General features: G+C 40.0%; 2 protein-coding genes across 2 annotated transcripts in view; one reads left to right on the top strand and one right to left on the bottom strand.

Annotated features, from left to right (window-relative positions):
• LOC121370265 (serine-rich adhesin for platelets-like) overlaps positions 1-22762 on the bottom strand; it is a 26343-nt gene extending 3581 nt beyond the window's left edge. The window contains exons 1-5 of the mRNA XM_041495394.1: positions 22722-22762; positions 15397-15654; positions 14677-14824; positions 11336-11442; positions 8933-9074 (exon numbers count right to left, since the gene is read on the bottom strand). Coding sequence (XP_041351328.1) covers positions 8933-9074; positions 11336-11442; positions 14677-14824; positions 15397-15621 — 622 coding nt within the window. The 5' untranslated portion in view covers positions 15622-15654; positions 22722-22762. The remainder of the gene's footprint in view (positions 1-8932; positions 9075-11335; positions 11443-14676; positions 14825-15396; positions 15655-22721) is intronic.
• The window catches only part of LOC121370268 (cell death regulator Aven-like), a 27772-nt gene continuing 15896 nt past the window's right edge, over positions 14090-25965 (top strand). The window contains exon 1 of the mRNA XM_041495399.1: positions 14090-14154. Within this exon, the coding sequence (XP_041351333.1) occupies positions 14125-14154 (30 nt within the window). The 5' untranslated portion in view covers positions 14090-14124. The remainder of the gene's footprint in view (positions 14155-25965) is intronic.

The raw sequence follows: 25965 nt of genomic DNA, 5'->3' as shown, positions 1-25965 counted from the left end.
TGTATTAGTAATCATATTATATATTAGTATTATATAACTGTCACAGTGCTAAACTTCAACTTTATAACAATACGGATTATATATTTATTTTTACAAGCGCATTAATTAAAATTAGTTACTTGGTAATCTGACGTCCGCCGTGGGATCCACTTAGCGAGCGATCTGCCAATCAAATTGATTAGCATCAAGCTCTACTTAAATACGTAACAAGCAGTCAGACACCAAAGTAGTGTAATTGTTGTCACGGGTATGGCAGGCGTCTTAACAAGTACACGATGACAGTTATATATTATTACCTGGACAACGTGTTTAGTATGTGTGCTATAAATAAGGATATTTTATCCATGAAATACCATCATCATCATCACATCATCATCATCAACATCATAACATCAGACATCATCATGACCTCGGTCATGATGGTAATAACCCTAGGAGCTGTATTGTACTTGGACTAAGGTAAGTATACTTTTTTAATATAACTAGAAAATTATTTACATAGAGTCCGTTAGGACTCAGTAAAACCTATTTTGTGTGTTCGTGTATATTATTTCTTAGAACTTGTTGATTTAGGTATTAACACGTTCCGTACTCTTAAAAATCCTAGAACTTGTTGATTATGCATTAACACGTTCCATATTTTTCCTAACACAACTAGAATTATCTACATAGAGTCCGCTAGGACTCAATAAAACGTACTCTGTGTATTTGTGTATACTATTTCTTTGAACTTGTTGAATTAGGTATTAACACGTTCCGTACTCTTAAATTCTCTAGAAGTATTCTATTCCATGTACCAACCTCGTACCAACCTCGTTAAAATCTAGATTCTAAACCAAAGCAACTTAGAGCGAAAACGCTGTTAAAACCATACAAATACAATAAAATAACGATAATTGCTGGCTCCGTTCAGGTCCGCACAGAAAAGCCTTTGTCTAAATCACCACCAGGTTGGATTCTTTTTCAGCGAGATTCCTCGCCTCCACGTTTTTCTCCGTCTGACTATGTTGACTTGTTTTGTCGTGACTCGTATGACGGCCATTCTGCAGAACGCCACGGTTGTTCGCGTTTAGTCTCTACATGTCCGAGCCTGTCCTAGCAGCACTGGAAGATTGACCGCCCCACTCTAAGAAGAAATAGGAAGCGGGGTCGGCCCCTACTACTCTTTTTCTAGACTTTACATTGTTTTATAGTGATACCATCTCGTATCCTCCGGAGTCGGGCCCGTCCGCACCACTATACCAACCCATGACGACTGGACTATACCCTAGTCTGATACTCTACTCGTTCAGACGGATCCGGCTTCTCAAGATCTGTATTTCAGCACAGCACTACACCTTCAACGTCTATCGACTGTCAATCTAGGGGTTTTCTTGACGGGATGCAACCCATCTCGTCCCTTTAAGCTGTGCACCCAAACGGCCTTAACGAGGCCACTCGCGTGGACATATCGATCGGACTTTAAACGTTTAGATCTGCGTTCAAAATTTTATGTCGAAATTACTTCTTTTTTGTAATATTATTAAATAGTCCGATCCTCTCTTCTTTCTCTTATTTAATTTTGGACTGTCCTTCTAAAATGCTCCAAATTATATAAATATTCGGCCGAGCAGTCAATTCTTTTTTATTTTTGGCTTGTAACCTTTTTCTTTTTTTTCTTTAATTTATTAACTTTTTTACTAATTGCTATTTTCAAAATTCTGCCCATTTTCACCTCCTCCCCCCCCCCCCCCCCCCCCCCCCCCCTCCATTCCGAGTCAGGCCACCGATCTTATCGGAGGTCGGACTCGGGATGGGCGTGTTCGAAACCCTAGTGGTATATGGGCACGTTAAACTAGTTATCATCATCATCTAAATCACTTTTTTTTTTCTTTTCTTTTTTTCTCTCCAGCTGTCTCGCGATGCGACTAGACGTGTGTACGTGCGCTCTCGACTTGCCCCCCCCCCCCCCCCCCCCCACCTGGGGGGACTGATAGCCAGCTTTGGCTCCTTGTTGGAGTTTAGGGTCACCTATACCGGGTCACGGGCGACCGTGTCTCTGGTATATGGAGACCCGCCTCCAAAGAAGAGGACAGGAGGAACTGGAAGAGGAAGGAGAAGGAAGAAACCCGTACTGGGGACGGCTCAGGAGGGGACAAAGCTTGCGGCTCAACCGCCAGTGGCGGTCCCTTCTGCGTCGCCGCCCCCACCGATAACAACAAGCCCGACATAATATGCATCCAGGAAACCTGGTTAGGAACTGGCCCAAAAAAGAAAAATAATAATAATAACAAAATAACAACTAAAAATTTTACAATACCGGGCTATACAACTTACTATAAAAACCGTGACAATAGCACTAGAGGTGGACTAGCCACGCTCATTAAAAATACCATCCCACATAGCGAAATTAAAAACGAAGCCTTAAATACCAATCTTGAAGTCCTAGGACTTACGGTACTAAATAAAAACATGCCTATAGACGTCATCAATGTCTATAGCCCACCGGGAGCAGCCCATAAACAGCTAACTATAAACGACTACAATAAACTTATTAAACTAAATAATAACCTAATCCTAGTAGGAGATTTCAACAGCCACAGCCCACTGTGGGGAGGTCAGCACTCCGACACACAGGGTGATATACTAGAAAACTTCATCACTATAAACAACCTAGTATGTCTCAACGACGGCAGCCCCACCTACTTTCACGACCAGCTAGCAACCTCATCTGCCATCGATCTTACCATAACCTCTAATAACATAGGAGCAAACGCCCAATGGGTGGTACTAGATACTCTAAATAGCGACCACCTACCCATATTAACTAACTACAAAAGTAATATAGACTATACTGAACAACAAAAATTCTTACCAAAATTCAAATTTAGTAAAGCCAACTGGGCAGGCTTTACAAGTGACTGCAGCCAAATTAAACTAGAAACTAATATAGATATCGATGAAGCGACCACAAAAATCACCAACGAAATAATTAAAATAGCTGAAAAACATATACCTAAAACCAAAAAACCAACAAAAAAGTCACCTGTCAGTTGGTGGACGGACGTAATACAAGCGAAATGCGGCTTCAGAAACAGGATGCGAAAACTCTTTAAAAAAACGGGTAAACCAGAATACCACACTAAATATAAAATAGCAAAAAACGAAATAGGTAAACTAATCACGGAAGCTAAACAGGCCAGCTGGCAGACATTCTGCGGGGAAATCAACACCAGAACCTCTATTAGAGAAATGTGGAAAAAGGTTCATGCCATCCAAGGACAACGCACGATCGTTACAGTCCTCCAAAAAAATAAATTAGCCACCACAAATAAACAAAAGGCAGACCTCCTAAGTCAAACATTTAGCAAAAATAGCAGCAATGAAAACTTCCCTCAAAAATTCTTCGAAAAACTTAAGAAAGATAACAACCTACCGACAAATGATACTATGATGGATACACAACCTAACATGGATAATCTCGAATTTAATAAACCACTAACACTAATAGAACTAAAAACGGCCATTAAAGCTAAAAAAAAGCACCGCCACAGGGCCAGACCAAATCAGCTATACCCTGCTAAAACATATGCCAGATGCAACCCTGGAGGTAGTGTTATCGCTCTATAACAGAATCTGGGAGGAGGGCCGCATGCCCGCAGCGTGGAAATACGCGGAGTGCTTTAGCCTCCCAAAGGCGGGTAAGGACCACTCCCTTCCGGGGAGTTATAGACCGATAACACTCACGTCGCACCTGTGCAAAATCTTAGAAACCATTATCAATAAAAGACTAAATAACTACCTCCTAGAGAATAAACTAATTACTAACGTACAAAGCGCATTCAGAACTAAACACTCAACAATTGACCAGATAGTTAGACTACAAAATAGCATAAATGACGCCTTCCGCAAATCCAATAAAGTACTAGCAATCTTCATAGATATAGAAAAAGCATTTGATATGGTATGGCGCCAGGGACTTCTCAATAAACTAAAAACTAACGGTATTAAAGGCAATATGTTCAACTTCATTAATAATTTTATCCACAACCGATCAATAGCAGTCAGAGTAAACGGACACTACTCACAAAAAAACGAAATAATAAATGGTATCCCACAAGGTTCGGTCCTATCACCAACCTTATTCAATATATTTATCAACGACATAACCAAAGCACTCAATGCCAAAAGTAAGATTAAATCAACCACTCCACTAAACACAGCCCTCTTCGCCGACGACTGCGCCATTTGGCGCACAGGCAGAGTAACCAAACAACTATTTAGCCTAATGCAAAACGATATGAATAAATTAAATAAATGGGCACAGGACTGGGGCATCAAACTATCAGAAACTAAAACAGTCTGCATGCTATTTCATAAGGTAAACTCAGCCGATAATCACCAAATAACTTCAAATAACAAACCAATCCCAAGGGTCAAAACCTTTAAATTCCTAGGAGTAACATTCGACTCAAAACTAACCTTTAGTGACCATATAAACAACATAATCAGACAATCTAAAAATACGCTAAACCTACTACGAGCAATCTCAGGCACCAGTTGGGGGCGCAAACGGAAGCAATGCTTTTGGTTTACAAAGCATGCATACTCTCCAGGATAGACTATGGAGCCCAAGCCTACAGCTGCGCCGACCCCAAACTACTGCAAAAATTAGATGTTATCCAAAATCAAGCCCTAAGAACAATAGCCAAAGTTCCACGTAACACTAGCGGCCAAAGCCTAGAAGTAGAATTTAACATCATGCCACTTAAATACTGCCGCAATATTCAACATCTTAACTACCACCTAAAAATCCACTCGCTTAAATTAGACCATCCAGTTCAAGAACTTACTCCTATAACTACTAAACCAGGGCTAGAATTTAATAAAAACTAAAAACTTAATGACTCATTTGCCACTAGGGCCAGTAAACTAGAACTAGAAGTCGGAATTGATAACATACCAGCAGCTCTATATAACATTAACCAACCTATGGAATGCCATACTCCGTACCTAATAAAAAAAGCCACGGACGAAACACCATTTCCGCCCTTTAAAAAAGTACTGTTTGAAGCCGCAGCCAACGAAAACTACCCAGAACACGTCCATATCTACACAGATGGCTAAAAAAACCCAGATAACGGTAGGGTTGGCTTCGCTATAGTAGAAGAAAAAGTATCCAAACATTCTAAACTTGTTAAATACGCCAGGTTGTCAGACAACCTATCAGTCTACACAGCAGAACTGACAGCCATCTACGAGGCATTAATCTGGATTAGAAATAAACAATACCCTAAAAGCGTCATCTTCTCTGATAGCCTTAGCTCAATCCAATCTCTACAAACTAATAGATCTACTAGGCCGGACATCCTAGCAACCATCCACAAAGTACTCCACGAACTAAACCAACTCAATCTAACAGTAGTATTCGAATGGGTCCCAGCTCACGTAGGGATAATTGGTAACGAAGTAGCCGACTATGGAGCAAAAACAGCACTCTCAATTACCAGCACAATTACCACACTACCTTTAGGAATAACAGAGTTAATGTCAAAAGCAAAAAAACACTACATAAACCAATGGCAAGCTAACTGGGACCTAACTAATAACACATGACACTATAACATCAAGCCTCTAGTCAACTCCATAAGACCTAAACACAAAAACACATGTGGATAAGCTAATCACTAAACTACGCCTAGGACAATCTTCAAAACTTAATAGCTGCTCCTTTACCAAACTAACACCAGAATGTGATTGTGGCACCCGGGAAGATATGAAACACTATCTCCTGGATTGCACGCTACACACCACCCAGAGACAACTAATGCTAAAATCAATAACCGAAGCCAACCATAATAAACGTATAACGCCCAACTTTCTACTAAACCCGGATAAATGCCTAAAGCATAAAACCTTCAAAGCAGTTTATCGGTTCGTCCAGTCCACCAAACCAGAGTTATAAATAAAATTCAAAACCACCCACTTGTACACCCCTACACCAGAGTTGTAACCCTTCAACTCGGTAACGAGGCACTCTGGTGCAAGCGGTCAAAGGTGGGTCGGTAACGAAGGGAAAAAAAAAAAAAAAAAAAAAAAAAAAACCCACTCGCTTATAAGCCCTTGCGTAAGAGCTGCTACCAATTTGGAACTCGGAAACGATGCACTCTACTGCAAATGGCCAAAGGTGGGGAGGTAGCGAACTTCCGAATAGATTCATGTTTGGCAAATTGACCCAGCCCCCAAACCAAAACTATAAAATAAACCTGTGTGAATAGATTATATATAGGGATGTTCAAAACCACTCGCCCGTAAGCCCTTCCGTAAGAGCTGCTACCAATTTGGAACTCGGAAACGATGCACTCTACTGCAAATGGCCAAAGGTGGGGAGGTAGCGAACTTCCGAATAGATTCATGTATATACCATGTTATGAAATTATTAAAAAAACATGTTTGGCAATTGACCCGGCCCCCAAACTAAAACTATAAAATAAACCTATGTGAATTGATTATATATAAGGATTGTTCAAAACCACTCGCTCGTAAGCCCTTGCGTATGAGCTGCTACCAATTTGGAACTCGGAAACGATGCACTCTACTGCAAATGGCCAAAGGTGGGGAGGTAGCGAACTTCCGAATAGATTATGTATATACCATGTTATGAAATTATTAAAAAACCATGTTTGGCAAATTGACCCGGCCCCCAAACTAAAACTATAAAATAAACCTGTGTGAATTAATTATATATCAGGATTGTTCAAAACCACTCGCCCATAAGCCCTTGCGTAAGAGCTGCTACCAATTTGGAACTCGGAAACGATGCACTCTACTGCAAATGGCCAAAGGTGGGGAGGTAGCGAACTTCCGAATAGATTCATGTATATACCATGTTATAAATTTATTATAAAACCATGTTTGGCAAATTGGCCAGGCCCCCAAACCAAAACTATAAAATAAACCTGTGTGAATAGATTATATATAGGGATTGTTCAAAACCACTTGCTCGTAAGCCCTTGCGTAAGAGCTGCTACCAATTTGGAACTCGGACACGATGCACTCGACTGTAAGTGGCCAAAGGTGAAGAGGTAGCGAACTTCTGAATAAATTAATGTCAATACAACAGGTTATTAACTACTCTTCAAAACGAGTTTTGGCAAACTCGTGCATACCACTCCATATGTGATCGCAGTAACACATCTGAACAAGAAACTAACCAGCCAACCCAAGCCTATATACCAAACAGGCTAGGACCACTAATTACCAACTTCTCTTTTTTTCAGCCCGCCTAAAGGTCCAAGCCAGCCATCCACAACCAGAATACCCACATGTATATATCGCACATTTCATGTATTCGCACCATGCACTTTAGTAATGAATAAAACTAGCAGACGCGGTAAGTCACCTAAGGCACAGAAGGACATCTAGAGAACAGAACATAGAAGACCGACCAAGTAAGATCAATATAGTTTAAGGGCGCTAGCCCACAAACAACTTTAGTATACAGTTACCAATAGATAGCGATAATCACTTTGTTAATTTTTTCGGGGCAGGGAAACCAAATTAATAAGCCACTACTACCCTAGCATGCCAGAGTGGATGACTGTGATGTATGTGAATATTCATTACTAATCAACTAACTATCTCTCTCTTCTTTCGCTCTTTCATTGAATGATAAAATAAATATGTTAAGCACTAGGCTTTTTAACCAATACACATACTACAAGGGCGTGCCCTTCAAATTAGATATCTAGAATAGACTAATTCCCCCCAGCCACTGTGTTAACCAAACTACACAGAGGCAGGGGGGGAGGGGTGGTCATGATGACCGTTGGATACACTAGAATAGGGACGTAAGGCAATAGGTACAACCTTAACACCAAACCAGGAATACACACAGACAACATGCTCACCGCAACAGTACACAGGATGCATTGACTAATGATAACAATGCATCCGCCCCACATTATAATGGCCCAACACGTGCTCTAATAAGGAGCCGGGCAAAAGAATACCGGCTCCGAGTACACAATTGCAATACACCCGGGGGAGGCCGAACAAAAGAATATATACCCCAAACCCCAATACTTGCTGCTGGGAAATGTACTTGGTGTCACTGCGGAGGAAACGGAAGACCAAACCAACACCAGCGCTTCGACCACCCCGGAACAATACGCCTTGCCTGCCAGTGTCTACACAATTGCACGAGTCTCCTCTGGGCTGTCATGCCACGACCAGAATAGGTCAGGTCCTTCTCAGGACCCTATGGACAGCCTAGGGAGACAACCAGCATCATGAAGGTCGATAAATACCGAGCTACTCTCGAACCACTAACGAGCTACACTCGATTCCTAAACCTATACTAGCTCAAACATTTACCTTTCGACCGACCGCTCAAAATTGCGCCAAATTAATCAACAAAACTGCGCACCTTTTTCTCTTTGGTTTAAATCGCTCCACTCAATATTCCATAGCACCACCACCCCCATCCGCCTGCTACCGATTCAATCGGACTGCTGGTGCTCCCTTGCACCGGCCAGTGCAGGCGGTCCCTCCTCCTCCCCCCCCCCCCCCACCTTTCCTGTCTTTCGTGCGCTACAACAGCTTGCTCTGAATGTGCACGTAAAACCCTTTGACCTTGACCTTGACCCATGAAATACAGACTCGGGGAGAACAGATTCTGTTCATACACCTTGAATTTCTCTGACAAAGCGCAAACTCTACTGGAATATAGACTCGGGGAGAACAGATTCTGTTCACACGCCTGGAAGTTCTCTGACAAAACACAAACTCTACTGAAAGATCCGAGAGACAGTGGTTTGTCATAATCATAAATTGTTAGTACATGTTGGAGTTGAAAATAACAACCTACAAACAAACTTGTGACTTTTGTTATTCATTTAAACAAAGAAAGAAAGAAAGATTACTCTGTGAAAGAAGGTAACCTGATACCTACCACTACGTGACATTCCCGAGGAGACGCACTTCCGGTAGCGGCAGAGTCGACAGTTGTTACGATTTCTCGGGTTTATGATACAAGCTTGTTGCTTCGTGCAAACGTAGGTCTTATTTTCTAGCAGGCCTCGGCGGAAGAATTTCTAAATTTGTAAAGAGAAAAACAACACAGTTATATACCAATATAGACCAACTATGCTAGTCACTGGCGTAGGAAGCGCGGGGGGTGGGGATGGGTTAAGGCGGGTATGTGCCCCCCACTTTTCAGATATTTTGCTTTATAATAGTGTAAAAGTGTGTAAATATAAAAGTGTGCCCCCCACTTTTTGCCACCTTCCTACGCTCGTGCTAGTTGTCGTGCATGGGGTTCGTACGCCTCAAGGATTTTGACTCATAACTTACGTAAAATACGATAAAGTGTTCTTTTAGTTTAAAAGTGCCCATTTTATCTAGCCGGATAGGTCCTTATATATTATTGTACGACTTGGTACGACTCGGCGACAGCTTTGTCACTCTCACTGAACCATTTCGAAAATCTTAGTAGTAATCTGTACTATCAGAGATTTTCCAATGAAAATATGTCAAAACATAACTTGACGGGCTACTTCCATTTGATTAACAAGGAGCGAGACGTTGCCCAGTGATAAAGCCCCCACTTGATGCGCGGTCGGTCTGGGATAGATCCCCGTCGGTGGGCCCATTGGACTATTTCTCGCTCCAGCCAGTGCACCACGACTGGTATATCAAAGACCGTGGTATTTGTTATCCTGTCTATGGGGTGGTGCACATAAAAGATCCCTTGCTACTAATGGAAACATTTAGCAGGTTTCCTTTCTAAGACTATGTCAAAACTACGATATGTTTGACATCCAACAGCCGATGAGTAATACATCAATGTGCTCTAGTGGTGTCGTTAAACAAAACAAACATTTTGATTAACAAATATCATCGTAGTGAAACCGAATGGTATTTACTGTACATCAGGACATGCACCGCTCAAAGCGATCTCGACTCCGGCATTTCATGCGGTTTTGATTCTGTCACTATTTATCAGGCATTCAGCATATTTCAGTAATAAATTGTTGCCACAAATGGATAATACCCATGTTATACCAGGTGTCAAGTATGGCAAAAATATTATAATCCTGGTGTAAATACTGTCCCAGTCATTAATCATTAAAGAGGTTTTTTTGTGGGTTTTGTGTTTTTTTTTGTATTTTGTTTTATTGTTGTGGGGTTTTTTTTGGGGGGTAGGGGGTGGTGTGGAGGGTCACCCAATATGATGATAACTAGTTTAACGTGCCCATATACCACTAGGGTTTCGAACACGCCCATCCCGAGTCCGACCTCCGATAAGATCGGTGGCCTGACTCGGGATGGAGGGGGTAAGGGGTTGAAAATGGGCAGAATTTTGAAAATAGCAATTAGTAAAAAAAGTTAATAGAATAAAAAAAAAAAAAAAAAAGGTTACAAGCCAAAAATAAAAAAAGAATTGACTGCTCGGCCGAATATTTATATAATTTGGAGCATTTTAGAAGGACAGTCCAAAATTAAATAAGAGAAAGAAGAGAGGATCGGACTATTTAATAACATTTAAAAAAAAGAAAGAAGTAATTTCGACATAAAATTTTGAACGCAGATCTAAAAGTTTAAAGTCCGATCGATATGTCCACGCGAGTGGCCTCGTTAAGGCCGTTTGGGTGCACAGCTTAAAGGGACGAGATGGGTTGCATCCCGTCAAGAAAACCACTAGATTGATAGACGTTGAAGGTGTAGTGCTGTGCTGAAATACAGATCGTGAGAAGCCGGATCCGTCTGAACGAGAGAGAGTATCAGACTAGGGTATAGTCCAGTCGTCATGGGTTGGTATAGTGGTGCGGACGGGCCCGACTCCGGAGGATACGAGATGGTATCACTGTGATACGAGATGGTATCACTATAAAGCAAGGTAAAGTCTAGAAAAAGAGTAGCAGGGGCTGACCCCGCTTCCTATTTCTTCTTAGAGTGGGGCGGTCAATCTTCCAGTGCTGCTAGGACAGGCTCGGACATGTAGAGACTAAACGCGAACAACCGTGGCGTTCTGCACAATGGCCGTCATACGAGTCACGAAAAAAAACAGCAAGTCGACAGTCAGACGGAGAAATGACGTGGAGGCAAGGAATCTCGCTAAAAAAGAATCCAACCTGGTGGTGCAGGCTGTCGAAACGAGAAGCGTTCCAGCGTTCAATCAGTTCCAATGGCCGCATACATCCCAGTAGAAAACTTCATTTCGCTGACAAAAAAACACCAAATGAAGGACCCCCAAGTCGAGCACACGAAAGCACGTGCAGTGTGCACAAACGAAACAAACACGTCTTACCGCGTGGAGCTCCCAATATATATTTTTCTTACTACAACTCCTTACTTTGCATCCTTCACAGGTCTTGATGCCGAAGTGGATCCCATTAGCAATGTCTCCGCACACCAGACACAGAATCTCACCATCCGCCGGCTGTACGCTCTCCGGCTTCTCTACAAGAGAACGCCAAGACAGTTAAATATACAGTCTCATCTTACCTTGATAGAACATCATTAATACACAATACAAACACAACAACAGTTTTATTAATCATACCGGCCTCGGTGGCGTCGTGGATAGGCCATCGGTCAACAGGCTGGTAGGTACTGGGTTCGGATCCCAGTCGAGGCATGGGATTTTTAATCCAGATACCGACTCCAAACCCTGAGTGAGTGCTCCGCAAGGCTCAGTGGGTAGGTGTAAACCACTTGCACCGACCAATGATCCATAACTGGTTCAACAAAGGCCATGGTTTCTGCTATCCTGCCTGTGGGAAGCGCAAATAAAAGATCCCTTGCTGCTATTCGGAAAGAGTAGCCCATGAAGTGGCGACAGCGGGTTTCCTCTCAAAATCTGTGTGGTCCTTAACCATATGTCTGACGCCATATAACCGTAAGTAAAATGTGTTGAGTGCGTCGTTAAATAAAACATTTCTTCTTCTTATTAAACATCTGCCGCCTGTACTGTCTCCGGCTTCTCTACAAGAGAACACCAAACACTTTAAGATACAGTCTCACCACAGCTTGATAGGACGTCGTTAATATAAAATACAAACACAACAGCAATTTTATTACATGTTACGAAAGTTAACGTTTCTTAACGTCAACGTTTGTTTAATGAAACCACTAGAGCACACTGTTTAAATAAGCATCAAGCATTCTGACTCATAGTGTTCTGAGGAAACCCGCCGCCTTCTTCCATTGGAATTTCTCGCTCCAGCTAGTGCACCACGATTGGTACACCAAAGGTCGTGGTATGTGCTATCCAGTCTATAGGATGGTGCATATAAAATATTCCTTGCTGCTAATCGAAAAGAGTAGCCCATGAAGTGGCGACAGCGGGTTTCCTAGCTCCACCCTCACCCCCCTTCGACCCCCCCCCCCCCAACCTCCACCTGACTGAAGTCGGATCCCCAACTGTACTCTATAGTATGTGTGGAAAGTACTCTGCATGGAGGTCATTAGTCCGAGTCACGCAATATCTTGATTTTAATGTCCCCTCCTGTTACCAGTACTCTATTTTCCCACGCGTCTTCGTGCCACATCTGTTTGGAAATATCTTTGGCAGTTGCCACCTGTTGGTTTTTGTTTTCTCATAACGCCAATCCCTAATAACTACATATCCAACATCAGTTAGTGCTTCTAGTTTATGACTTGTATATACGTACGTCAACGACCTCGATTGACCTAGGGTGCGAGACGTAGCCCAGTGGTAAAGCGCTCGTTTGATGTGCGGTCGGTTTGAGATCGATCCCCGTCAGTGGGCCCATTGGGCTATTTCTTGATCCAGCCAGTGCACCACGACTGGTACATCAAAAGCTGTGGTATGTGCTATCCTGTATGAGATGGTGCATATAAAAGATCCCTTGCTGCTAATCGAAAAGAGTAGCCCATGAAGTGGCGACAGCGGGTTTCCTCTCTCAATATCTGTGTGGTCCTTAACCATATTTCGGACGCCATATAACCGTAAATAAAATGTGTTGAGTGCGTCGTTAAATAAACCATTTCCTTCGATTGACGCTATTCGAATTAAGATTAACAGTATGTACTCTTTTCGTTATCTGGGGCGGGACGTCACCTAGTGGTAAAGCGCACACTTGATGCGCAGTGGGACTATGATCGATCCCTTTCTGTGGGCTATGTGGGCTATTTTTCGTTCATAAAAAAGATTCCTTGCATCGTACTAATGGGAAAATGTAGCGGGTTTTCTCTCTATGACTGTGTGACCAATCGTTTGAAATCCAATAGCCGATGATTAATAAATCAATGTGCTCTAGTGGTGTCGTTAAACAAAACAAACAAATTATTCCAGTAATGGATCTTGTATATACTGAATAACAAAAGAAGCGCCAATACAATTCAGTTTTCTTTAATTTGTTTAAGATTATTGAGTTTGAATGCCATTAATGTTTGGGTAAAATTAGAAACGTTTTGTTGAAATTGTAGGCCTATTTTGCCATTTAAGAATTAATTGTAACATGAACAAATACATTTAAATTAAATATTTGCGTTACTTCAATTGTTCAGTATATTTATCTCGATGGTTCCAGATTTAAACATAATAATTAAGTGAAAACCATGCCATAGGACAACTTCTCGACCTCGAAATATGCTGAGCTTTCAAAATTACAAAGTTCGAGATAACGATGTTGGACTGTGTATTGGAATAATGAGGTAAACTATATAATTGTTCCTTAAGTTAGAGAGCATTATATGATCATGCGTTAGTTTCTCTTTTTAAATCTGGCCGTCCGTCCGTCACAATACTGAACGTATCAACCGGTTTTTAAATGCAATGCAATGGCATGATTTGGCATCCATATTTAGTGCTGGAATCAAGATGCATAATGCTATTTTACTTTATTCCTTAGTCTCATTATCATAAGTGTCGGGTACTCGGGTACGGGTCGAGTTTGACCATCGAGTACCCGAGTCCAATATTTTGGACTCGTGGAGGCCCTATTCACCCTGGTATCAGGAAGTGAACCCTGTAAATCACGTTCAATCCTAGTGCACGGGGCACGTTATGTCAAAACTTTTCTTCACGTGCACACGGCGAGTTGCTTCCCTCTATGCAGCATATTTAAAATGGCGGGTGACTTTTGACGATTGTCGTTGGAAAATGTATAATGTTACATGTACTTCAATAGGGATTTAGGGAGTACGGTAGGTTATACATTTTTGGTTTGTGTGTCCATTTGTTGCACTATTTCGGTTGAGAAACGTTTGAAACACGGTGCCACAAGTTTTGAATACCAGCTAATGTAACAAGATTCGGACGTAGAAGAACCACACATTCCACGTCCTTTCAGACTAGTTCAATCCCATTATCCATGGGGGGGGGGGGGGGGGGGGTTCGATGGTGTTCGACCGAACACGACCCCCCCCCCCCCCCCCCCCCCCCGAAATCGCTTTTTTATAAGTTAATATATCTGACATTATTATATTTACTCAACATAGAAATATATGCCCAATATCTCTGCAATCTATTTTGGAACCCCCTTTTTCAAAATCCTATGTATTGGAACCCCCCTTTTCAAAATCCTATGTACGCCCATGTTATCCTACATTAATAGCATTTACATCTTTGTATTTTATACTGATATTACTACCCTAGTAGTGAAGTAGGGCCTACACTGGGTCTGCAGTACCAAGTGTTCTCTTCTTTGTTTATCTCGGTATATTTACCTCTCCTGACCATTCCGACTTGCACACACTTGAGATATCGACACCGCTGACAGCGGACCCGCCCTTGTCTGGTGGCAGTGCATCTGTTGTCGCAGGGCCTCTGGACCGACGTCAACTCATTTGCCTTGTTACATCGGATGAAAAAACTCTGAAATCACAACACAGAACACTTGTAGATGTGCTTGTTGTGGCAACTAAACGTTGTCGCACAGTATTCACACACCATACTGAGACAGATGAGTTCCTAACTTATTGCGCCCTGATTCACTGTGATTTTGTGTGTTTTAACTTATGGTCTGCATGTATGTTTGAGTGGTCTGTTTTTATATGTCTTTCTCTTTCTGACTGCCTGTCTCTATCTGTATGTCGGTATGTCAGTGTCTTTCTGAACCGCCTGTCTCGATTGGTATGTCTGACTGTCTGTCTCTTTCTGACTGTCTCTTTCTGACTGTCTATCTATCTCTATCTGTCTGTCTGTCTCTTTTTTGTGTTTTTTTCGCTCTCTATCTGCATTCTCTCTCTCTCTCTCTCTCTCTCTCTCTCTCTCTCTCCTCTCTCTCTCTCTCTCTCTCTCTCTCTCTCTCTCTCTCTCTATGTATTTTATATGTTTAACTGATCCTTAACTGTAAAACAGATTATCAAATAACATCAATATCAACATGTTCAGCAGCAGCAGCAGCAGCAGCAGCAGTAACAACAACAATTAAAGTACTCCCTTACTTTACATGGCAGGCACACCAGCGCTCCAAAGAAATTCCCATTGGCTTCTTCTCCACAGACGGCGCATAGTGCCGCCAAAGTTCCATATTCTCCTTTAGACGTCGACATAGCGTTGTTATCACTGTGGTTCCGGTGATTTTCCTGTGACGGTGTTGACGACTCAAGACAGTGCACGGAGCCTTCAGCTTGCGGAGAGCTCCAGCTGAAGTTTCTGCGTTCCCTCATCTTACCCTAGATCGTCCCTTGTGTAGTCTGAAACTGAGGAGAGAGAGAGAAAGGTGATATGATAATAGACAGTCTCCTTCACGGTCCACCGTCTTGCTACAATTGTGGGTTTAAAAGGAATGGAGATAATGTTCTATTTTAGTTATTTCTTTTCTTTTTATAGATATGTATACTGAAACCCAATAATTACGCGTCGCTGAAAAATTAGAATTCACCAGGTCGCCTTCCATAGACTTTGATGTCCATATGTGTTATTTAGTTGAAATTTGAAGTGAGTTCAGGAGGCCGGATGTCACGGTCGCTCGCTAGATTGGTTTGTTTGTTAAAAGAATAGTATAGGACTAGATGTATCCGCCGTGTAGATAACCAGACTTCATTGGCCGAGGCTCCGCCGTGTATATAGTCACTCCTATGTCAAGTGACAAAGATGTTGGCGTCCACTGCGGTCGTATTTACGAAATTCATATTTGTACACAATGTTTAGCACCATGGGCGCAAACAGATCATTGCGAACTGTGGTATTGAATAAGTACAAAGAAGGCTGTCAGCAGTGCATATCAAAAGAGAAGAAGCGATCAGAAAACTCGGAAACTGTTAGAAAGACCTTGCGCATTATATTATAGATCTTATACGTTGGAAACTAGTCAACTTGTTCACGAGCGCTCATCCTCCTCAACATGTTAACCTTGTATTCAGTGACTAAAACCTTATTTCCAGTGCGATCTGCATCAGTTCCTTTGATATTGCACTCACAACATTCGCTGTCATTGATGGTGCCCAATCGCTATTAACCCTGTGAAATCCACAGAAGCAAATCTGCAACACTGTATCAAGGGAAAGTCAGCCCCAATCCCTCCTACCATCAATTCTAAAGACACCGAATCCCAATGTTGTAAATAAGCAACAGGTTTTGATTTGAACTCTTGGACCAAACTTACATGAACAATAACACCAACATCTAGATGACCAATGGGTCTAAGAGACGTCGGTTTGGTGTCCTTAAGCTGGCCGCACACTGCGTCTTATTCGCCGCCGTCATTTACAAACGATGCCGACAAATATCAAATTATTTTGATTTCTGCGGTAATTGCTGCGCCAAGGACAGCCGACATGATATTACTGTGACATGGCTACGGCGTTATCCGCACACCAAGGCTGGCGGCTCTGCGATTCGTGGCGCCGATCAAAAACCGTAGCCCGCAAGGGCAGTGTGCGGCCAGCTTTACACCTACCCATTCAGCTGTTAAACTCGCTCTGGATGGGAGTCGGTACCGGGATGCAAACCCTGTACCTACCAGGCTTAAGTCCAATTGCTTGAAGCGGCGTTCTCATTCTGCGATTTGTAGCACCGACTTGTCACATGCGATTTGTCGTGAGAAATAGAACATGTTTTAATCGGTATGACTCAGACACGGTGTTCTATTCGATCGCATGCGACAAGTCGGTGCGACTTAACTTGTCATTTTTATACTGCCACCCCGCTAATGTTAGGCCTGGTACGACCATAGGCTACCTTTTTATTATATCATTTAGTATATGCTTAACTGTTGGCTTTCAGTATAGTTGTTGTGTTATTTATAGTGCCTAAAACCGTTACTTTTACCCTTTCGTTTTCAATAAACGTGTATAGAATCCAGGCACGTGTTTAGGAAATTATGCAGGGAGGCGGGTCTAGACTGGCGAACGACGTTTCGGGGAGGGGTCAAGTCACGACCCACACGAAAATATATTCAAATATTCAACACCAAAGAGAGAGAGAGAGAGAGAGAGAGGAGGAGAGAGGAGAGAGAGAGAGAGAGAGAGAGAGAGAGAGAGGAGAGAGAGAGAGAGAGAGAGAGAGAGAGAACGAATTTGCTTCGAGTAGGGAGGGGTTTTGACCCCCAAATCCCTCCTCCTGCACATGCCCACCATGCACTGTATTTTATGGAAGTTATTTATATGCAGGTGAATTCAGTCCACATTTGAAATAAATACGAGACATCAAATAAATTAAGGAAGGGCAAGGTATAGTCGGCATAAGAATTAAAATGTTGAGTAAATTATGTAAGAGTTACGCACAAAAAACAACAAGTTAAGGTAACCTATTTCGTTTTTGCGTAACCCGCCATTATTTAATTAATTAAATTTAAGAACATACCACTACGTCGATACCTTACAGTTGAAGTCATCTCTCTCTCTCTCTCTCTCTCTCTCTCTCTCTCTCTCTCTCTCTCTCTCTCTCTCTCACACACACACACACATACACACACACACAAACACACACAGACAGAAACACACACACACCACACACACACACACACAGACAGACAGACACACACAGACTCACTCGCACACACACACACCACACACACACACACACACACACACACAAACACACACTCTCTCTCTCTCTCTCTCTCTCTCTCTCTCTCTCTCTCTCTCTCTCACACACACACACACACACACACACATACACACACACACTAGACGCATCATGTGTGACTTCTGCCGGAAAATGGGTGAAGGACCTAAGCGTCCTTCAACCTGCAAATAACAAATCCACCTGTACTGTCAAAGTTCACTGCGATTTATCGAGACATTCGATATGACACGTCGAAGCTTTCTACAGCTCTGCCAAGTTAACATACACGACATCATTGTCAATCATCTGTATATGTATTGATAATAATCTCCCTGCACTTGGCCATGAAATACCTATGGGCTGACCGATTTTAACAAAACAAGGTCAGCTGATATATAGTGTTGACTGGTACCATGTGCTATATATTTTTTCGTGTACCTTGTAATGGTCACTAAACGTTATCTTATCACGGTGAGTGACTTTGCAAAAGAAGAAACCATATTGTTGCACTGACTTCGAAAGCGAGGGTAAGGGTCAGGGCCGCAGCTCCCACCCAAGTCTGAAGATTATATATGCATCCCCTCCCCCTCACACCCACCCTAGCTGAAAGACGAATTAATATATATCTGGTCGCTCCAGTTGATGATATCTTTCGACGCCTATATTTTGTATTTCTGTCTTCACAATTAATAACTTCAGATTAAGGTATATGTTAAACAGTAAAGCAAAATATGCAAATGTAATTAATAAATGAATAAATGACTAGATAAATAGATAAAATAAAGAAAAAGACTAACTCTATCAAGTTATCAGTTAATCAAATCTTCTAACCTAAAGCAATAAAGAACACACTACTAGCGCAAACCATCTGTGTTTAAACTTGTGCAATTAGTGTCTGTTCAAAACAGAAAATAATTATGTAATATTGGTAAATATCTTTAAAATGCATTATGTTTACGTTCTCAACATATGTAATTGTCCATCCTCCATATATGCACCACTTGTCAAATTTTATTGATTTGTATATGAAATGTATACCTACGAGTAGGAAGACTTATTTAAAAAGCTAATATACTAGACTAGACTAGACTACACTACACTACACTACACTACACTACACTACAATACACTACACTTACACTACACTATAATATACAAAGAACATTAATTTAAAATCGGTCAACCAGTTGAAAAACCATTCAGTCAACAAACTTTTCTGCCTGTCAGTCAGGTGGTTAGTCAGTCAGTCAGTCAGTTGATTTGCTTTGGGTTATTGTCGGGTTCTTTTTAAGTAACTGAAACTATTTTCTTGTAATATAAGTATAGAATAACTTTCTTTCACTTTTTGTGTGTTTGTTTGTTTGTTTGTGTTTGTTTGTTGTAATGATGTGGGGTTGTTGTTTTCTTCTTCATATATTTTGTTAGGTTTGACTGATATACTGAGTGAAAGAAATAAGGGACCAATTTGTACTGTAGATCAAATTTCAGTCACTATTAGAATCGTAATGTATGTATGAAGTACAAAGATGTAGTGTGAGACTGAATGTCAGTGGTGTGGCATTGAATGTCAGTAATGTGAGATTGAATGTCAGTAATGTGAGATTGAGTGTCAGGAATGTGAGATTAAATATCAGTAATGTGAGATTAAATGTCAGAAATGTTAGATTAAATATCAGTAATGTGAGACTGAATGTCAGGAATGTGAGATTGAATGTCAGTAATGTGAGATCGAATAACAATAATGTGAGATTAAATGTCAGTAATGTGAGATTGAATGTCAGGAATGTGAGATTGAATATCAATAATGTGAGATTCAATGTCAGTAATGTGAGATTGAATGTCAGTAATGTGAGAGTGAATATCAATAATGTGAGATTAAATGTCAGTAATGTGAGATTGATGTCAGGAATGTGAGATTGAATGTCAGTAATGTGAGATTAAATATCAATAATGTGAGATTCAGTGTCAGTAATGTGAGATTAAATATCAGTAACGTGAGACTGAATGTCAGTAATGTGAGATTAAATGTCAGTAATATGAGATTAAATGTCAGAAATGTGACATTAAATGTCAGTAATGTGAGATTGAATGTCAGGAATATGAGATTAAATGTCAGTAACGTGAGATTGAATGTCAGTAATGTGAGATTAAATGTCAGTAATATGAGATTAAATGTCAGTAATGTGAGATTAAATGTCAGTAATATGAGATTAAATGTCAGAAATGTGACATTAAATGTCAGTAACGTGAGATTGAATGTCGGCAACACAGTTAGCTTCCTGACACTATGTATAAGGGTTTTAGTTGCAGTCACTCTTTCCTGCTAGTGTTGGTATGATCCCGTATTTATTTCGATCAGTATACTATGGACTTTTTTATGTTTAAAATATTAAATGATCTTCAAGTTTTTTATTAACTTTTATCTCTTTTTTTTTTAATGAGATTACAAGTTTTACCCTCATTGTAATTTCAGCTGACACGAATTTTAATTTACGGTAAGAAAACACTCTTCAGCTTTGAGCTGTTTTAATAAGAGAACATCGTTGGTGTACAAGTCATCACTGAAGGTTAACACTGTTCAGATTTCTATAACTCCGTGAAGTTTATTAAAATGACGTTTCCAATTTTATTAAAGGACAGCTGTCGTTCAACCACGGTAACATATTTCTGGCTAACAATTGTTAACGGTATAAATGACTTATTACAGGCATTTGGTCCAAGATTACATGATATTTATTTCTAAAACTAACATTAGTGAATGAAATAGTAATTGGTTTACATGAGAGCTAGTGGAAAAAATATTGATATGTTTGCATATACATGTATAACCATATCATTACCGCCGGGGTTGTTATTTGGAGTACCTGTGATACTTTTATTCATTATCAGTCAGAGAGACAAACTGTTTTGAACTGTTACATATCCCAATGAGTTTTTCATTTCTTTAAAGGCGCAAACCCTAGTTTTATCCCGTGAAAATGGACACTAAGTCTGGTTAATCATCAACTCTGTAACACATCTGGATATTTTAAAATAGAGTGAAATTAAAGTCTGTGGTGTTTAACTGGGGATATAACGTCTGAAAATAGATTAAAGTTGGCTCAATAACCGTTTGTTCTCAGACGAACGTGCGTTTTTAGAATGATGAAACATGTATTTCGGGGTAATACAAAAACATGGATGACCAGAAACACTTCGGGTGTACGAAAATGGATAATCTAAACAAAAAAAATATAAGTAACTTTTAATTTTAATTATAAAAAAACCGGCTCTAATAGTGACAAATACGTCGTAGTGTTTAGAAACTAGGGAGTGTCATTTTAAAATGTATACAGTATGCAATGCCATCTAGTGGAGAAGGCTACCACCCGTTTGCCAAAACTCTTTCACTTCATTTATTGAATAAATAACATTTTTAAAAAAATATAAAAAATTATGTCATGCGCCAAACCTCACACTGAGTCAATGTTTTTAGGCGCATTAGGCTATTTATCGTTCCAGCCAGTGCACCATGCACGACTGGTATATCAAAGGCCGTGGTATGTGCTATCCTGTCTGTGGAATGGTGTATATAAAAGATCCCTATATCACCAATGGAAACATGTAGCGGGTTTCCTCTTTATGACTGTGTCAAAATGACTATATGACATCCAATAGCCGATGATTAATAAACAATGTGTTCTAGTGGTGTCCTTAAACAAAACAAACAAAATGTCTTTAGTTTCTATAACCATTATGGCAATCACAAATACAAAAATGAATATTCTTTGGAGAATTATGTACCGTCGATTACATTTTCTGATTTAGATAAAAATACCAATGTCTCTACTCGCATATCAAACGGGGTTTTGGTCATCCCAATGTGTTTGATAGGTCAAACTTGATATTAGCTACGCTCTAGGACTAATATTTGTAACACGTATAAACGTATTGCGACGTAATATTCAGTTTTAGCTACTTTACAAATTAGGGCGATCTGAACCATATTGGATATATACAGACACTGTTATTACACTGACGTAGGAAGCGGTGGGGTGGGGGGGGGGCAAGAAGGGGGGGGGCAAGGGAGTATGTGCCCCCCCCACTTTTCAAATATTTTGCTTTATATTTGCTTTATAAGAGTGTAAAAGTGTGTAAATATAAAAGTGTGCCCTCCCCCCACCTTTTGGCACCTTCCTACGCCACTGTAAAGAAACAAAAATGTCGTTAATAACTTAAAATATGGAATTTTAATTGTTAAGGAGACTAAATTATTCAGCCAAAAAGGTGTGCCTGCGTGTGTGTGTGTGTGTGTGTGTGTGTGTGTGTGTGTGTGTGTGTGTGTGTTATAATTAACATTAAACAAATGTTGACAGTATAAGAATGTAATGAAAAAAGACAATAATATTAATAATTAAAAACGAAACCATTTAATACAGAATTTACATAAAATAATAGTAAACGAAGAATGGCTAATCGACTGAATACATAAAGAAATGAATGGATGGATGGATGGATGGATGGATGGATGGATGAATGAATTAATGAATAAAAGAAAAAAAGAAAGAAATGAATGAATTAATTAAATCATTGTCATTGTTTATGATTCTAACAATATTCTAAGAACAACATCTGTCAAATCTGTTTTTGCGTGGAAAAGATTTTTCTTTTTTCTTCAGAATTTGTTTTATTTATTCATTCATAAATTATATTATATAAACTTTTAATACTGTAAATGACATTAATAATAATAATAATAATAATAATAATAATAACTTACATACAGCAGATGATTTGCAGATTGTTGAAGTAATAGCTACATCCGTGTTCAAACTACCTTTAACTCGCGAGTGTTTTTATATATACCTGTTGAATTCTGTGCGGTTTCACGCTAGTAAACACCACGAAGGTTAAATGTGTATACAATATGGGCTAGGTATAATAGGAGTCGACCTAGTTGCTTCGGAAAACACTTTTATCGAGGCTTTGGCCATAGCCTTGAATTTTGACCTATTTACCTAATAATATGACCACCACATAAGGCTACAATACCGCCTACTTAAATATTTGAATACTTCTATGTTATGAATAACTAACGTTAAACGAGCGTGCAAATCGTTGGCCTAAATATGTCCGGATGTATGCAAATACGGAAGAAAACAATCCTAATTTATACCAAAGTATGTGGGTGGGGAGGGTGGTTTACACAAAAGTATGCATACTTTGTATGTGAGTGGAGGGGGTGGTGTGGGTAGAATGTGTATTAGACTACCTAGCAATTAAATGTAGACCGGATTAATAAAGAAAACGCTTTGATGCACATATCAGTCTTGTAAATTAGGTAAAAAGTGTTCAAAATGTGCAATTGTGTATACTGGTACATTTTGTAATACTCGTTCATATAAAAGCAGGATACACGCGGCTGCCATCTTGGTTTTCAAAATGCCCGCCATAAAAATTGTTTTGGCAATATCTTGGCTCCCAGGACACATAAATACTTGATTTACGTTGCTAAATGTTTTCACACCCAAGGAATTCCACAGAACTAAATACAATACCTTAACTTCACGTTCTGTATGTCAAAATTAAACATGACTTTTATCACATATTAGCTTCTTGGCCGTTCAAAAGATCTGGCTTAGGAATGATAACCATATCCTTTTTTAATGCTAATTTGTCCTGGCAGCAAAAAACCCATCTGAGTGGGTTGCTAATTCGTCTGTCCAGTCATCTGTCTGTATGACAGTTTCTAAGACTCCGTAGTAAACATGTAAGCAAAATATTGTGCCCAGAACACAAACATATATATATATATATTAAAAAAAAAATTAAACAGTGGTAAAATGTATAAACACTTTTACTGATCACCAGACGGTTCATTTAAAAAAAGTAAAACATTTCATAAAACATCTGATGATCAATAAAAGCATTTATGGTTAATAATTTTGTTATCTCTTAATTTCTTCTTTTTTTCTGAGTGAGAGAGAGATGGGGGGGGGGGGGGGGGGAGAGAGAGAGAGAGAGAGAGAGAGAGAGAGAGAGAGAGGGGGGGGGGGGGGGGGAGGAGGAGGAGGAAGAGATGCATGCCAGGATGTATGTTGTTATATATTAGTATGTTAGATCACGAAATTAATATCAGAAAAGCGTCCTTCTAACTTGATTGAAAGTCTGTTACCAAGGACTTCTAATTACTCATTATAATATGGTGCAGTGACCCCTACTGTATAACACCTACGTGCCTGAACCTTTTTTTGGTTATAGGCACGTTAATAAAGTTATCTATAACACCTGCATTGGTTGTCACACATACATAAACCTATTAGACAGGGAGTCGTATTTCGAAGCTTCATTTATTTTAAATTGATTGTAGTGCAACAAGGCTAAGTTTTAAGAGTAATGAATGTCTTTATTTGCAGGAGTTTTTAAAATAGAGACTATTGTATTAAGTGTTCTAATTTATAAATTCAGTTCACCTGATAGCTGTTCAAAACATTTACTTTTTGCCATGCAATTTGTGCATTCTATTCATGAAGCTCTCTGTTCATAGCACATCAGTTTAAAACCATGATACGCGACATAATTATTCGGCAGAATATACATTTGTTTTCAATCCAGAAATAGTGACATGAGACACATTTTCATACATATAAACCAGGGATCACCTCTTGCACTTTTAGACATGGGAGAACTAAGGCAATCAAAAAGTCGGATCTCATTGGCTGCTTTGATAAGTTGGCTGCAACTTCTGATTATGACATGTTGGAATTAAATGCAAAAAATACAAGATGGTTCCGTCATAGTCTATATAGCAACAGCCTAAAGAGTTCAGTGATGTAGAAACGAAATCGGGGAACTTCATGATTACTTCAATTATAAAAATTCCAAGCGGATGAATATAAGATTGAGCAGTATCAGTACTAGTCACAATACGTTTCAGTGCTTTCCAGGGAATATGTACAGCACACAAGATTCCAGTGTTGTGTTCATATGAGTGTACCATGTGACCTTACCTGACACTATGTGATCAGGAAGAAGCAGACAAGACTACTGTCATATGCTCTCCGTTGTGCACAGCATAGTACTGATCAAATCGGCTGTCACTCATGTTGTGGTCCCTACCATTGCCAATTTTCATACTTTAGCTCTTGATGAACCACGGGTTGTCTATGGCATGAAGAGAAACTATAGCATGATTCACTGCAGCCAGTCTAGGAGAACAAAAGGCAAAGGAACTTCAAATTTTCTATTCAAATGTGGGTGTGACACATCATTGCCGTTCACTAGTCAGCTTAGACTCTTAATCAGCTTTTCCTAAAATGTGTTTGTCTGTCCCAAATGTCTGCCTTGCATCACATTGTGAGAACATATATCAGCTTCAAAGATACAACATAATTCTTTTTGACAGGACAAATGAAAACGCCAAGATGGACCAGGTAAAGAAGGTACTCTTTGCCAAAGTGAGGCAGCTAGATAGTTTATCTTGCACAAAAGGTGCCCTTACCAAACATACTGAGAGGGCTGCATACCAAGCCAGACATAGTTGGAACCAATCACTGGCAGCTACACAACAGCTACCAAACTCATGTGATTGTGAGTAGACCAAGGACTCTAAATATCAATTGATTCCTTTCTAGACAGCATTTTCAGAGGCAGTCATTTCATGTATAGATCTGATTAGATGTGTCTACAAGAAGGCATGCAGACCTTTCCAATGTTTTACAACATTGCTTCCAGGCACTGGACTATGTACTTGTGCAGGAATGTGTTACCATACAGACTATAAATGGGATGTGCAACGATTTTAGGTTTTCACGATGTTTTCTGTCTAATGGTCCCAATATTTGATTTTAAAGTAAAAACAATAAATATACATTATTGTTAACATGTGTATTGAATTCATTGGATGTGCAAAAGCATTTATGTGTTCTGGGGCCAAAATATTGGCAATTTTTTGTTCTCAATGGCGGCCATTTCGAAAAACTAGATGGCAGCCATAAATGTGATCAGATCACGTGTGTCCTGCT

Source organism: Gigantopelta aegis, chromosome 4, assembly GCF_016097555.1.
Source record: "Gigantopelta aegis isolate Gae_Host chromosome 4, Gae_host_genome, whole genome shotgun sequence".
In the NCBI taxonomy this organism is placed as follows: Eukaryota; Metazoa; Mollusca; class Gastropoda; order Neomphalida; family Peltospiridae; genus Gigantopelta; species Gigantopelta aegis.
Note: the sequence above shows the minus strand (reverse complement) of the source record. Positions and strands in the feature narration are given on the sequence as shown.